The sequence below is a fragment of the Nanorana parkeri genome, unplaced genomic scaffold, assembly GCF_000935625.1.
Source record: "Nanorana parkeri isolate BGI_ZX_2015 unplaced genomic scaffold, ASM93562v1 scaffold108, whole genome shotgun sequence".
Classification (NCBI taxonomy): domain Eukaryota; kingdom Metazoa; phylum Chordata; class Amphibia; order Anura; family Dicroglossidae; genus Nanorana; species Nanorana parkeri.
In genome coordinates, this window is record NW_017306376.1 from 1,054,257 (window position 1) to 1,068,031 (window position 13,775).

At 39.2% G+C, this 13,775-nt stretch overlaps 1 protein-coding gene across 1 annotated transcript in view; it reads right to left on the reverse strand.

The window, feature by feature from the left end:
- Positions 1-13,323, reverse strand: part of UNC5B (unc-5 netrin receptor B) — a 33,956-nt gene extending 20,633 nt beyond the window's left edge. Inside the window, exons 1-6 of the mRNA XM_018553064.1 lie at positions 13,041-13,323; positions 10,239-10,382; positions 9,716-9,819; positions 6,051-6,231; positions 2,409-2,576; positions 1,093-1,257 (exon numbers count right to left, since the gene is read on the reverse strand). Of these exons, the coding sequence (XP_018408566.1) occupies positions 1,093-1,257; positions 2,409-2,576; positions 6,051-6,231; positions 9,716-9,819; positions 10,239-10,382; positions 13,041-13,323 (1,045 nt within the window). The remainder of the gene's footprint in view (positions 1-1,092; positions 1,258-2,408; positions 2,577-6,050; positions 6,232-9,715; positions 9,820-10,238; positions 10,383-13,040) is intronic.
- Between the last annotated feature and the right edge of the window lie 452 nt (positions 13,324-13,775).

Here is a 13,775-nt window from a genome sequence, read left to right on the forward strand (position 1 = left end):
GCTGTGGCATAGTTTCGATAAGCTTATGCAATATCACATTTATTCCCTTCCAGAGTTCCGTCCAAAGATGCATAATGGGGTTAAGGTCTGGACTTTGTGGTGGCCAATCCATGTGTAAAAATTATGACTCATGCTCCCCAAACCACTCTTTCACAATTTAAGCCTAATGAATCCTAGTATTGTCATCCTAAAATATGCCCGTGCCATCAGGAACGAAAAAAAATCAATTGATGGAAAAACCTGGTAATTTAGTATATTCAAGGCAGGCAGCTGACCTCATTTTTTGGGCACAGAATGTTGCTGTACCTAGACCTGACCAACCCAAGCAACCCCAACTCTTAACACTGCCCGAAATCCGGTTGGGGACCTTTTTATTTTGGCCAGGCAGTGTATATACATCATTTCTTCTTTAGATGAGTCAGCTTGTATTATCCTAAGTGTTCTGTTAACGACCAACACATTAGCTTGCTGCAAATGGTATCACTATTATCAAAATTACATATCATTACTATAATCACTATTTTGTATTGTTGAATATATGAGGCACTTTAAAGTACAGTTGTACCTTCATCCAAACTTATACAGAAGCCACTGCCCCTTCCCAAGCTGCTTATTTTCATAGTAAGAGAGCTGCGGCCTTCACCATTGTTCAGAGCCTGTTTAACATAAATCTCTTCAGCACTGGACATTACTACTCACAAAGTCTCCTTAAATAGAGCAGTATTTCGAGTCTTCATATAAAGCCCATTCAAGTCAAGTAACTCTGAAGTGTCTTTGGCCAGAGCTAAACAGACTTTCTTCGGACAGGCTGTTAGCAACTGAGGAGGCCACTGCTCTGGAACAAAGTAATGTAGGCAGCTGCATAGGGTAAGGCTATTGTAGTTCAGCTCGAGGACGTGGTGGCTTAGCAAAAGCTTACATATACGTAAAGATGTCCTTAAAGAGCACTGGGAAATTATTTTATTGTGCATCTTAATCACAATAATATAAACAAGCTGCGGCAAGCAGCCCTCAGGCTAATATTAAACACCTATAACAAATACTTTTTATGGTTTGGAATTTAATTCAACACATTTAGTAGCCAACACTTACTCTGCATACACATGCCATCTGTGCAGTTTTTGGAATCTAAGAGCACGCCATTGCAGTCTTTCCCACCATTTTTAGGAGTGGGTGCGTTACATTCCCTGCTTCGCCAATGCGTGCATTCAGTGCTGCAAGCTGACCACTTGCTCCACTCAGTCCATCCACCGTCAACTGAATCCAAAAATACAGCAAATTAGAAGAATAGAAAGAGAAGGCCAGGTAAAGAAGCCTATTATGAAAATGGGATTTAACAAAGCAAATTACAAGAACTGTGTACGTGCCTCATTACTACCATTTTACTTACAATATACATCCTGTAGTAGCAGATGAAATATGACTGGGGTATTAAGGAGCAAACACAGACAGTAAGCTTCATTTATCAGCAAGAACTGTCTGTATTGTCCCATAATGACCATTCAATTCAAACCTTCAGGTTCCCATTGTAATTTACAGTGCAGGTCTAATTTGTTTAGCTGATACAAGTCAACACAGACGGTTATACATTCAGATGTTTTAATAAACGTGACCTAGATATTGCATATTTGCCACCAAAAGGACACACTGTTGTGTGTAAGATAAAAAATTACACAAATTCGAAATGAAAAAAAGCTAAACCCTACCTGGATGACATTTAGTATACCAAATGATCTGCTGATCTTCTCCGGCCTCTTTCAGTCATTTAGGGGTCATGTATAAACTTTAAGCCCAATGTAAAGCTGAGCAAATGCCATTCGCATGGGGAGCCCAAGAATTTATGCTTGTTGGAAGGTTTCTATATGAGCCCCTTAATGAATGAGTGCAGGTCTTTGCTCAGGTGAGCATTCTGGCGGCAATAACAGCATTTAAAACCCTGTGCATGGCCCATTGAAGTCTTCATCTGAAGTGCAAGTGACTGGGGGACAACGCAGGAGAGCAATTGGGATAAATTGTTGTCATCTTATAATAAAAAGTGTGCTTTGTGGCAAATATTTTAATGAAATCTTTAGATTTAAGACATTTTAAATAAATGTTGATATTACATTTACATGTTAAAGATTATCTGAGATTGTGATTAGACTGGATCTACTTTAAATTACTGTAAAATCATTTGCAACAGTCTTGCAAAGGACACAGGACAGTAATTTAAAAAAAAAATGCAACATATTATAAATGACAGGTCAGTCATTAATAGATTGAGCAGGAGCTATAATGCTTTCAAACTGCCCAGAGTAATGCTAGGAAAGCAAAACCTCTACAAGGCACAGTTCAAAAGACTGTATTTGTATACAACGTACGAGCTGAAACATTAGTATATAGATGACAGCCTTTGAAATGAAACTTACCTGGACACATGGTTGTACAAGCAAGTTTCTGAAGTGGTTGACCATCACAAAAGGCCCCACCATTAAGTGGAGTTGGATTAGTACACATCCGTGTCCTCTTCTGAATACCACGACCACAGGGGTTATTACAGGAAGACCATTCTGACCAAGATGACCATCCTCCATTGACTACAACAGAAAAATAAAATGCGGTTCACCATAACAAAGAAGCCATTTTGTCTTCCAGTTTCATTAGCAAAAAATGGATGCAACATGGACTAATGACTTATGAAACCTATTAGAGCTAATAGCATGCAGAGAAAAAAAAATAAGGAGAGAAAAATAACAATTGTCTTAACTAATGACTTGAAAATATTTATAACCATCTGGTAAGCCACTGTCCAGCCTGGAAAAATCAATGCCACCCACTGTCGGCTGGGTAGAGTTGGCACACAAACCCCATTAACAGGTGCTATGGTTATTATAAGCAGATGTAATTAATTTAGTACATTGAGAGTTGCTAAGCGGTACTTAGTTTTATTTTCCAGACATCTGCTACTTGAATTGCAAGCTTTGCTGTGCAGAAAAACATTAAACATCATCAGTCAATGTACTGTAATTACTTTGGCTCTATGACTGGTAATATCTTACCCCAGATAGATCGACTTTTAAGCAGGTTTTTGTTCTAAACTAGCTGTCAAGTGTCATAGGTAATCAACAGGGACCAATTGGTCAACAGAAGAAAACAACATTAGGAAGGAAAATGCAAAGTGAAGGGGTATAATTGTTCATCAAACTCACATCTTTTAATATATTGGAGGGCTGTTAATATGATCTCTTTATTCAAATACTGAAGGGGGCTATTTCGGTATTAAAAATAGGTAGGTGCAAAGGGCAACAATTAATAAGCACTAACCAATAGTAACCAGTCACCCAGAACATACCGTAATCATTGTTAATCATTGAAAACAGAAATGTGAATAATTGCTTTGGATTCTTGTGATTGGTACATCACCACCAAATTGTGCACTGACTTCGTGAACACATCTGTATGCCTCACATAAAAAAAGCTAAGCCGTGTATTATACAGCTCTGTTGTATAATACAATATGTACCCGGCAGTATATAAAATGTCTACCTATATTCTTATCATAGAGATCTAAACATGACATAACTGGATTTGGCTGAGTTCCTGCATCCACTTTGTACTCTTCTCTTTCAGAACAATCAGATCTTAGGAATGCTGTACAACAATCTGATTACTGAATAAACGTTTCATGCTGTTCACATATCCTCGTTAAATGAATATTTATTTTTGTTTTCCCAAATGTTCTAAGATTTTTGGAACAAAACAAATAATGGTGCTTGCTGAAAATACCAAAAATTTCTAAAATATTGTGTTTGGACAGTTATCCAAAACACAACATTAGTTAAGAAAAAAATAATTATTTGGTGCAGTCCTTCATATAAGGTATCACTTTAAATTGAACAGATATTGCTGATGATTGTGTCTAATTAATAAAATGGACCAAAAAAATATTCAGAAAGTGGTATCCCAAAAAACTGATCTAAAATACCTCCAAATTCAAAATATCACACAGTAATGAAAGTCCCTAGTGCCGATTTTATGTATTTTTAGCTTAATACTCAGGAAAGCTTATTTTAGAGAAATAGAACTGCTATGGCAGCTTGTTTTTGGTAATTGCTACACAGAATGAAACTGACTGCAGATTGTATACATGACAGGTATGGGTTTGAGATTACAGACAGGATATATTTCTGTGCTAGACATCCACAGTTATTTCCCAAGACACAGACATGGGGCTATCATATTTATGAGAAATTGGTTGCCAAAATGTGACTGTCTCACTCTGAAGACATTCCGTGTGGAAGCTCAAGAAAATTCCTTAACTCTCTTCCATTGTCTTCACAAATCTCTATCAAACCAATTCAGATTTATAGGCAGACGCCTCGCTTACACTGCATTGAAATACCACTGATATTTAAAGGGAATGTATATTGGGTGGATTAAATATTTCATATTAAAGCACATTTAAAGGCTCCAACATAACAGTCTAAACAAATCCCATATCCAGTTGCTGTGTCATGCTCAAGCCTCATAAAGTAAACAAACAGCTTCCTTCATCTTCCCTGACTGAGCCATATCCTCTTTCATTTGTGTCTCACACACTCCCCTCGTAGATAAAGCAGCTTACAGTGGGAGGGTTTCAGCAACAGAGGCAGAGCTGACAATCCAGAAAGCAGTAGGCAGGACTAGGTGTGGATAGGTTATGATTGACAAGCTACAGGCTTGTGAATCAGTAGTAGCCCCATCCCCACTGTAGTGCAAGCAGGCAGAGTCTAATCGAGAGTGGCAACTCTGCTTTAAATTCAGGAGCAGTGCAGCAAAACTGCCAAATCATCACAGAGTGCATTAGGTGTACATCACTGGCAGGGAGCAAGAAAAAAAATCTCTGCAGATGTACTTTTCATTAAGTACCGCAACACCTACTTTTTTAATGAAATATTTTATTTTGTTCTACATATAAGCCTTGGTATCTTGGTATTGGGAATTTTAAAAAGAAACGATAAACAACTTGTACACCTAAATTGTCAATGTCATTATATATTTTATCATGACTATACCTCAATTGAATAAGTTGAAGCACAATCACAACCAAATTCAGTTTTGTTCCTGAACCAAGATGAACAAAATGGTATTTTTACATGTAGAAAGAACAGTAAAAACAAATGCTTCCTAAAGTAAAAACCTTGTACCAATTGTTGAACATGCCCGCCAATATAATGCAGGACCTCAAACATAACAGAGTCTATTGCAGTCTTAGTTGGGTGTGAGGGTATATTAAAGGACTAATAAAATGACTAGAATGCTTAACTTTTGTAAAGAAAATGTTGCTCCTGGGTCTCTTCGGTTGTGGTCAAAAACCCCAATGTCTGGGCACTTTGTCATGTGATCTCAACAGAAGGATCAGAGTTCAGATTAGCTAATCCTACTCTTCAGCAAAGATCATGTAATCATGCCTAACCCTTCAGAAATGTAGCCAAAACTGGATGGAGATTTATTTTCTCCAGGAAAGGTAAGTATGTTCCGTCCTTCCATTACTCTTAACCTTTCTATCCCAGCTAACATTTAAGCACAGTTCCCCTTAAAGGACACTTAAAGAACTGGTGTCTAGGTTGGCCAACTTCTAAAGGATTGTGTTTCTGTTCTGTGAATTAACAGGTAATCACTACTTTGAATGTATCTAATGGGAAAGGCATCCCCGCAGCCCATAAGAAACTGAAGTCATCTTTCACTGATCTAAGTTTAGATAAATTAAACCCGAGTGGTATCTATGGATTACTGTGCTTTGCATGGCTGTATTGAATACAGTAAACAGTATGTAATCAGCCAGTTCAATACATTTTGTGAAATAGTTTGGGTGGAAAAAAAAATGCCTCTAGAAAAGATCTGAAAAATGGCCAAGCATTTATCAATTTAATATTTCAATGTAAATACAGCAAACGTTAGAATATAAACATATAAAAACAAGTCTCATAGTACCAAAAAAAAGAGCCAAAGGAAAAAATAATAAGAACAATATTATTTTGCAGGTATCCTTTTATATGAACCCCACACAGAAGTATAAAAAAAACCCTCACCATAAACTATAACCGTCGCTGTGGTACTTCTCCGTCTAGCAACAATATTCTTAGCAACGCAGGTATAGTTGGCTGTGTCTGAGAGCCGGGCTTGCTTAATTATGAGATTGTGGTCAATTGTTATGAGGTAATTGGTGTCTTGTGTGGAGTCAATGATGTCTTCATTTTTTAACCATTCCACCTATTGAGAAAGGAGGGGAAGAAAAGAGACGGGCGTTTAAATGACAAATAATTAAAAAGAGAACACATTACTGGCTGAAATATCAACAACAATTAGTCATCTTTGAACTGCAGAAGCTTGGGGATTATTGCAAATGATTGAAAAGGTTAAACATGTCACAAAGTAATCCACATTAATTTTCCATTAGGAGCAGCTTTCAATACAGAAGACAAATATGCATATATTGTGTGCAATAACCCTTAAAATAGGAAGCTAATGGCTTCTCTAATTCAGTATAAAGAGTTATACACTGGTTTTCAAATCTCTCAAACAGCTCAGGAGCTCGACATGCAAAGAGAAACACACCACCATTCAGTACACAGCAAAGGATAGGCTAGAGGAAGTAAAATATGCACTTCATTCGAGTATTTAGTTATGTGATGCGACTGGAATAAATTAAAAACCACCTTCTTGTATGCCTTAGGAATTTAATTGGCAAGGTCACAACACCTAGGTTTCAGGGTTTTCCCTCCTGAAGTGTTGAATTTTTACCTCATAAAGACTGCAGTAATAGAAATTAGGTTTCTCTTTTTGGCAACTGGGAAGGACCCACCATTTGTGCACTTGAAAAAGGGCCTTATTTGTCCAAGGTGCTCAATTATACTATATGTGGGTTAGGTGGGTAATGGTACCCTTCCTGTTGTAACATACATCTGGACACTGATTATGTCCTGGACTGGTAAGAAGCATTTTTTGTTTTTTCTAATGATGCTCAAACCATGCAGTGTATAATGCCTCACTGGCACTGTCTTCCATTTCCTCTAAACACCATCTGCACTGAAAGTAAATGGAAAGTTCAAAGTATCGTAAAGTTATACTATCTATCTATCTATCAATCATGAATAAGTATTGGTACTCATGCAGTTGTTGAAAGGGGGCCCAAAAACTGTTCTTGCACAAGGGCTCTCTAATGACTATGTCTAGGGCTGCAACAACGAAATCGACTAAGTTGATTATAAATTGATGATGAAAACATTGTTAACGTTTTCAATCATCGATTAGTTGGCATTCAACTAGTCGCCCTGCTCACGGCTCCACGCATCCCGGTTCTCCTCCTTGCCTCACCCAGCTCTCACTGACTTGCCACTGCCACACCATCCACAATCGCCACACGGGGAGCAGACTGGGAGAAGACTGAAGCCAGGAGGAGCAGGCATGGGGGGACGGCAGCTGCCGACAGACACTCCCACACCACGATCTCAGGGAAGAAAGTTGGTGGAGACGTTTCCCCCTCCCCCCTTTGAAATATCTCCCCACCAACTCCCACTGCCTGCACTTTCCCCCCAAATGGTACATTGCACTGTATAATGATAATGTATTGCTGGGATTTGTATTCCTCTATAGCTGATGGTACATTGCACTGTATAATGTATTGCTGGGATTTGTATTCCTCTATAGCTGATGGTACATTGTGCTGTATAATGTATTCCTGGGATTTGCATTCAGTATAATGTATTTTGGGGGTTTTTATTCCTCTATAGCTGATTGTAAATTGTGCTGTATAATGTATTGCTGGGATTTGTATTCCTCTATAGCTGATGGTACATTGTGCTGTATAATGTATTCCTGGGATTTGCATTCCTCTATAGCTGATGGTACATTGTGCTGTATAATGTATTGCTGGGATTTGTATTCCTCTATAGCTGATGGTACATTGTGCTGTATAATGTATTGCTGGGATTTGCATTCCTCTATAGCTGATGGTACATTGTGCTGTATAATGTATTGCTGGGATTTGTATTCCTCTATAGCTGATGGTACATTGTGCTGTATAATGTATTGCTGGGATTTGTATTCCTTTATAACTTTTTATTTATTTAATTATTTTTTTCCAATACAATTTTCATGTTGCATTGGAGCTGGCCCCTGACCAGATTGCAAGCTGGTCTGAACAATTTGTGAGTCTGTACACAAAACCATGATTTTTAACTCTTTGTTGGGACAGACATTGTTCAACTCTAGTTTACAAATGAAAATGAGATTTGCCAGCACAGCACAGGCAGAGTAAATCAAGGTAAACATTAACTCTAAACCCCCCTCCAGTCCCCTCCTTGAAATGGCAGATAATGGAAAAACTTCAGTTCTGGGGTATTGAGAAAACAGCAAGTAAATGGTAAGTAACTTTTTTTTAAAGTATTTTAAGTTATGCTATATACATATTTGATTGTTATACTATAAATGGGAACATTCACAATAACAAATATACACTAGGTGTTATCCCAATTTGGCTGAGTGGACATACAGTTTAATTTTAAGTCACCAACCTGAAACAAGCATGCTGTAAATGTGTCAGACAATTGTCAGAATTCATTATCTCTATACTTCAGGTCTGTGACTCAGACAGCAATGAAGTCAAATCATCACCATGCCAGCCAGAGAGCTAGCATTCTCTAAAGAACAGTTCAGCAATTGCAACCTCCACTATTTTCTCATGACAGATTCTCTTTATTCACCTGTCACACTGTTCCAGGCACAAAAGATAATACCTGGTACCTCCAGGTAGGGCAGAGTATGCAACTCTTTCTGTGATGTGATAGCACCAGTGCTTGGTAATTGTCCAGCACTGTCACATTACATTGGTTACACAGTGCGACCTCTCTTTACCTCAAGGAGCTGAAGAGAGCAGAATGGGAGTAAAGGCAATATGATTATGTCCTGCTTTGGGGTAAGTTTGGTGACTCTGTTGTGTTGTAGGGGTAAGTCACTGGGTTCATTTTAAAAACAACTTAGCAGCAACATGCCTTTATAAGACTGGCAACATTATGTAAACCAGTTCTGTCAAACACTTGGTGAATGAATATCTGTGAAAAGTAGCAGAGCAATTAGACATTAGAATGACTCATTAGTAACAGCATACAAATAATTCTACTGAGCAGTAATAAAATAGGATAGCAAAGTGGATGTATTCATCAAAACTAAACGTAACTGCTCACTTGGATGCGGCTCATTTATCTCCCTTACCTTTACCGATATTTATCTATCAAGGCTTTGCAGGTGGTAGCTCCTGCTGGATGGGGAAGTGGCTGTAATTCTGGACTATCTGCTTTCTATATAACAATTAAATAAACTTGCTCATTATAGAAGTAGAACATTTTAATTATACTAAATTGCAGCAATTTTTGTATGCAAGTGGAATTAGAATCCCATCATTAGCTATATGCTCAAATTTAATCTGTTAAAAAGATCCTCTCCATGACCCTCAGATCACAGCCTTTTTATACATCGTGATATGACTTCTAGCCATTCTAGAATGTAAAACAAAACACAATAGGAGACTGCAAACTATATTCTCTTCTGGCAAGCTAGCTAGAACTGAAAATGTCATCAATAACAACAAAGAATATTGAGACTGCTAGGAGGTATGCACATAAAAAGTCAGCAAACCAGTCAATGGATTTCTTATTTAGCCCTCATCTAAGAACACAATAAAACAGAGATACCCTACCTCAGCAGGTGGAATGCCTTCTGGTGGACGACACTGAAGTAACACTTCTTGCTCAAGAGGTACTTCTTTACCCAGCGGTTCCTGATCAAAATTCTTTCTGAGATCTGTGAACACAAAGAAAAATAAATTAACTTACAAGAAATACCACCTGCTATATAAAAGCAAGATTATTATTATTATATAGGATTTATATAGCGCCAACAGTTTGCGCAGCGCTTTACAAATTAAATACTTGCAGATAAAAACAGGGATATTTTCTACAAACCTTTTGAATGAGTTGTCATTCTATATTAAAATGCCCTGAAAATGTATGTAAATAAAAGATCAGTGCTATCCTTTGTTATCGGAAATCTTGCATTTATAGCCTCATTGGTGATTTAGAAATCAATCAGGGGCAAGGCTTCACTTTGCAAATATCACCACAAGATGGCGATGTTGTCAATACAGCTGACAATCCACATTACAATAACAGTGATGTTCTTAGACAAGCCAGTTTCCTATAGAACTAATGGACCAAACTTACAGGCTATCCTGACATAGGACCGACGGCTCTTGGTGGTTCCGGCTGAGCTCCATGCCACGCACTGACACCAGTAATCTTCCAGACCAAAGAGTTCTTCTACCTGCTGCCTGGACACTTCGATTTGGACCTCCCGAACCACAAGACCTAGTAAAAGGATCTAAAGTGTTAATATACAAATTGCTACCTAATGAGCAGACAACAAAACTACTATGCATGTGGCAAAACATCACTTGGCAGGAATTGATATATGAGCTGGTATACAGTAAATGTCTGCTTTATAACTAACTCAGTTTCACAGGGTAATGAAAAAACAAAACATTTCACAGGCAACCATCATTAGACAAGACGAAGTGTTCTGTAAAAGGTATCAGGTGCCAAAAGTAAGTGCTGCAGCCTATATATATTCACTTTTGCAATCAGCACGCTGCTTTGGTTAGAGTTGTGCCCCTGGGGGATTCTGCCTCTAGTAGCAATTTCTCTTCCGCTTTCGTATCTCTATGACCCTCAGATCATCTCACATGATCCACCATTTTAACTCTATTTCACAATTACGCTGGCAAAACATTACAATTCCCTAGCACTTACCCCACTCCGCTGCCCATACATCCCACAAATTATTTCTCCCGCTATCCACCAACACCACAACTAGTTCTAGTTTCGGAACAGGGATATTACTGAGCCTGCACATTTCCATATTCAACATTGTATGTCACTGTCAGATAGTCATAGGCAAGGTGCCATCACCAAAAATCAGCCATTTATTTTCAGCATTAACCACTTGCTACCCGGAGCAATTTCTTACATATGCTCAAACATGATAAAATCAAGATTGTTGGCTAGAAAACAGATTCAGACCCCCAAACAATTATATATTTTTCTGAAAGCAGAGGTCCTGTAGACTAAAACAGCAGAGGCCCTGTAGAATAAAAAGATGCTAGCTGCAATTTGTTATGTTGCATGGTATTTGCACAGATGTGTATCAGACACGTATTTATAGGATAAAATAAAATAATAATGACATTTAGTGCACAGAAACAGACTATAATACTAAATTTTTTAGTAAAATATAAAAGATGGGGTCACGCCAGCTAACAAGCCCCCTATGTAATAGCAAATATAATGTGACAGGTCCTCTTTATGGAGACAGAGATCTTTCAGACCTCTAATGTCACCTAGGGACCCCAAAGAAGCTGATGAAGCAGAGATCTGCTTCACCAGCTTTTTCTTCTGGCTCTAAGAGCTGGAGAGTGTGCACAGTGACACTATAAGGACCGGTGCACACCTAAGCGATTTATCGCGCGATATCGCGCAAAAAACAAATTCGCATTGACGTCAATGGAGGCTGCTCACACCTTTGCGGTTTGTGGGGCGACCAAAATCGCCTGTCGTGTGAAAAGGTGCAGGAGCTGTTTCCGGCCGGTTGTCGCGCAGTTTGGGTCCTATAGTCATCTCTATGCATTGAAAAACGTGCAACAATCGCACGGTTTACAATGAACAGTCGCGCGATCGAAAACACGCGACAACCGCACGAAAACAGCTCGGCATCTGAAATGCCTAGGTGTAAACCTAGCCTCAGTGATGTAATGCACATCACTTTCGGGTCCAGTGATCGGAGGAGGGACCAGTGGCTGGAAGCCTGCTGATCTCCCTCCGATCCATTACGGGAGACCCACCATGCCAGTCCCGGGGGACAGTGGAGACCGGGAAGGCGATGGTGGCACCAGTAGCGGCAGGACACACACACACACCGCACCACACCGTACAATCCCCTGCACTGCAAGGGTCAACTACTCATTTTGGTCTAGGGAGGAACATAAAAAAAGGTTGTAACAACAAAGTTGCAACCTTCGTTGATAGACATCCTTCCCAATAAGGACACAGACAGCAATACAAACAAGACATTTTAGCATTTTCCTACTACAAACAAAAACTTTTTTCTTCACTTCCTTTTTGCTAACTGTAAACAATCTTTACAAAAAAAATCATCACGTCCAATACACTGTTTATTGGACTTTAGGACACCGAGGGACATACCATCACTGCAGAGGAGGAGGACATAGGCTTGAAGGAGCACTCTCACAGCTGGCCAGCTCAGAGGATCGGGTGAGTATAACTTTATTTTCTGCCTTAGACTAAAATGAGCAGTTAACGCTTAAAGTGCGGGGGTAGCCCCACTGCAAGGGTTAATAATGTATGCCAGACTGCTTTAAGTAGTGAACATTTCATGATGTAAAATCATCTTCTCCATTGATCATCAGCCACTTTCAATAAAAGTTTGCCCACTGGACTGAGACAAGCTAGCTATAGCAGGCACATGAGTGGGACTGCGTACCACCAGTTAGAATTTCCTGAGCACAAACATTTAGCCACATTCATTAAAATGGTGCAAAACTATTCTCTTGAAATATGTAGATACCTTAAGGTGGCCATACACTGTGCGAATTCTCAAGAACCTGTGGAAATTTGCACAGTGGGTGCAGAGCTGGCCACCAATGAGCTGCGGATCTGTTCGGTATTGAGACAGAGGCCGGCAGGCAATGTAAGAATACAAAAGGAACAGCGGGGAATTCTCGATAAACGTACTCGTAGCATTGATGGAGGAATCGAGAAAAACAGAGCCGTGTATGGCCAGCCTTGGAGACTTGTGTCTTGACATGGACTTTTGTTGCTGTGGACGTTCCCAGTGCACACCGGTCAAGTTATATGAACTCTTCACCTGTTCTCTCTGGGCAACAATTCTGCTTTGTAACTGGCTTTCAGAGTGTGCACACATGTTTACTAAAAAAAACATTTGTAACTCACCTGTGAGCTCATCCACCCTCTCCTTAGTAATGTGATCATTCTGGTTGACCCATTCCCCATTGCATTTAAAGTAGATCTGTATGGCTGGGTTAGCTTTGCACACAAGCTCTACGGGCTTGTTCTTTACAATGTAGGCATCTTCGGGTTCCAAGAGGAAATGTGGTAGAGATTCTGCTGGAGCGGAAGGGAAGGAGTCCGGTAGGACATCACTGTATTCTACTCCTGCAAAGGACAGAAAATATACAATGTAAGAACAAAATATGGAAATGTCAAGATTTATCATCGATATTACTACTGCAAACTACTAGCAAGCTTTAATAATGGTTGTCCTCTGGGTATTAAATACTGTTAATTGTAACTAGGGATGCACAGATACTTTTCGAGTACCAGTGCAGATACTTGGCATTTTCATGAGAACTACCCGGGTTGCAGTGGTTGCAGCTGGGACCTAGCTCTGGCGTTCCACCACTGTCCTGAAATCATTAGTCTGTATTGTTTTAGAAAAACTGTCACATGACAATAAACAAAAATGTATCAGTACTCGTACTTGTAAGTACTCGGCAAGTATCAGTACTCGTACTCGCAAAACTGGTATTTGTGCATCCCTTTATTTATATTTATAAAAACAAAATCGTACATTAAAACAGAGATGTACAAACCCCAGGAGCTCTGTGTGCTCCTTATAAATGACAGCTGCCTCCTAATTTTTGAATTTTTCTCTAGTGTAGTCTTGGA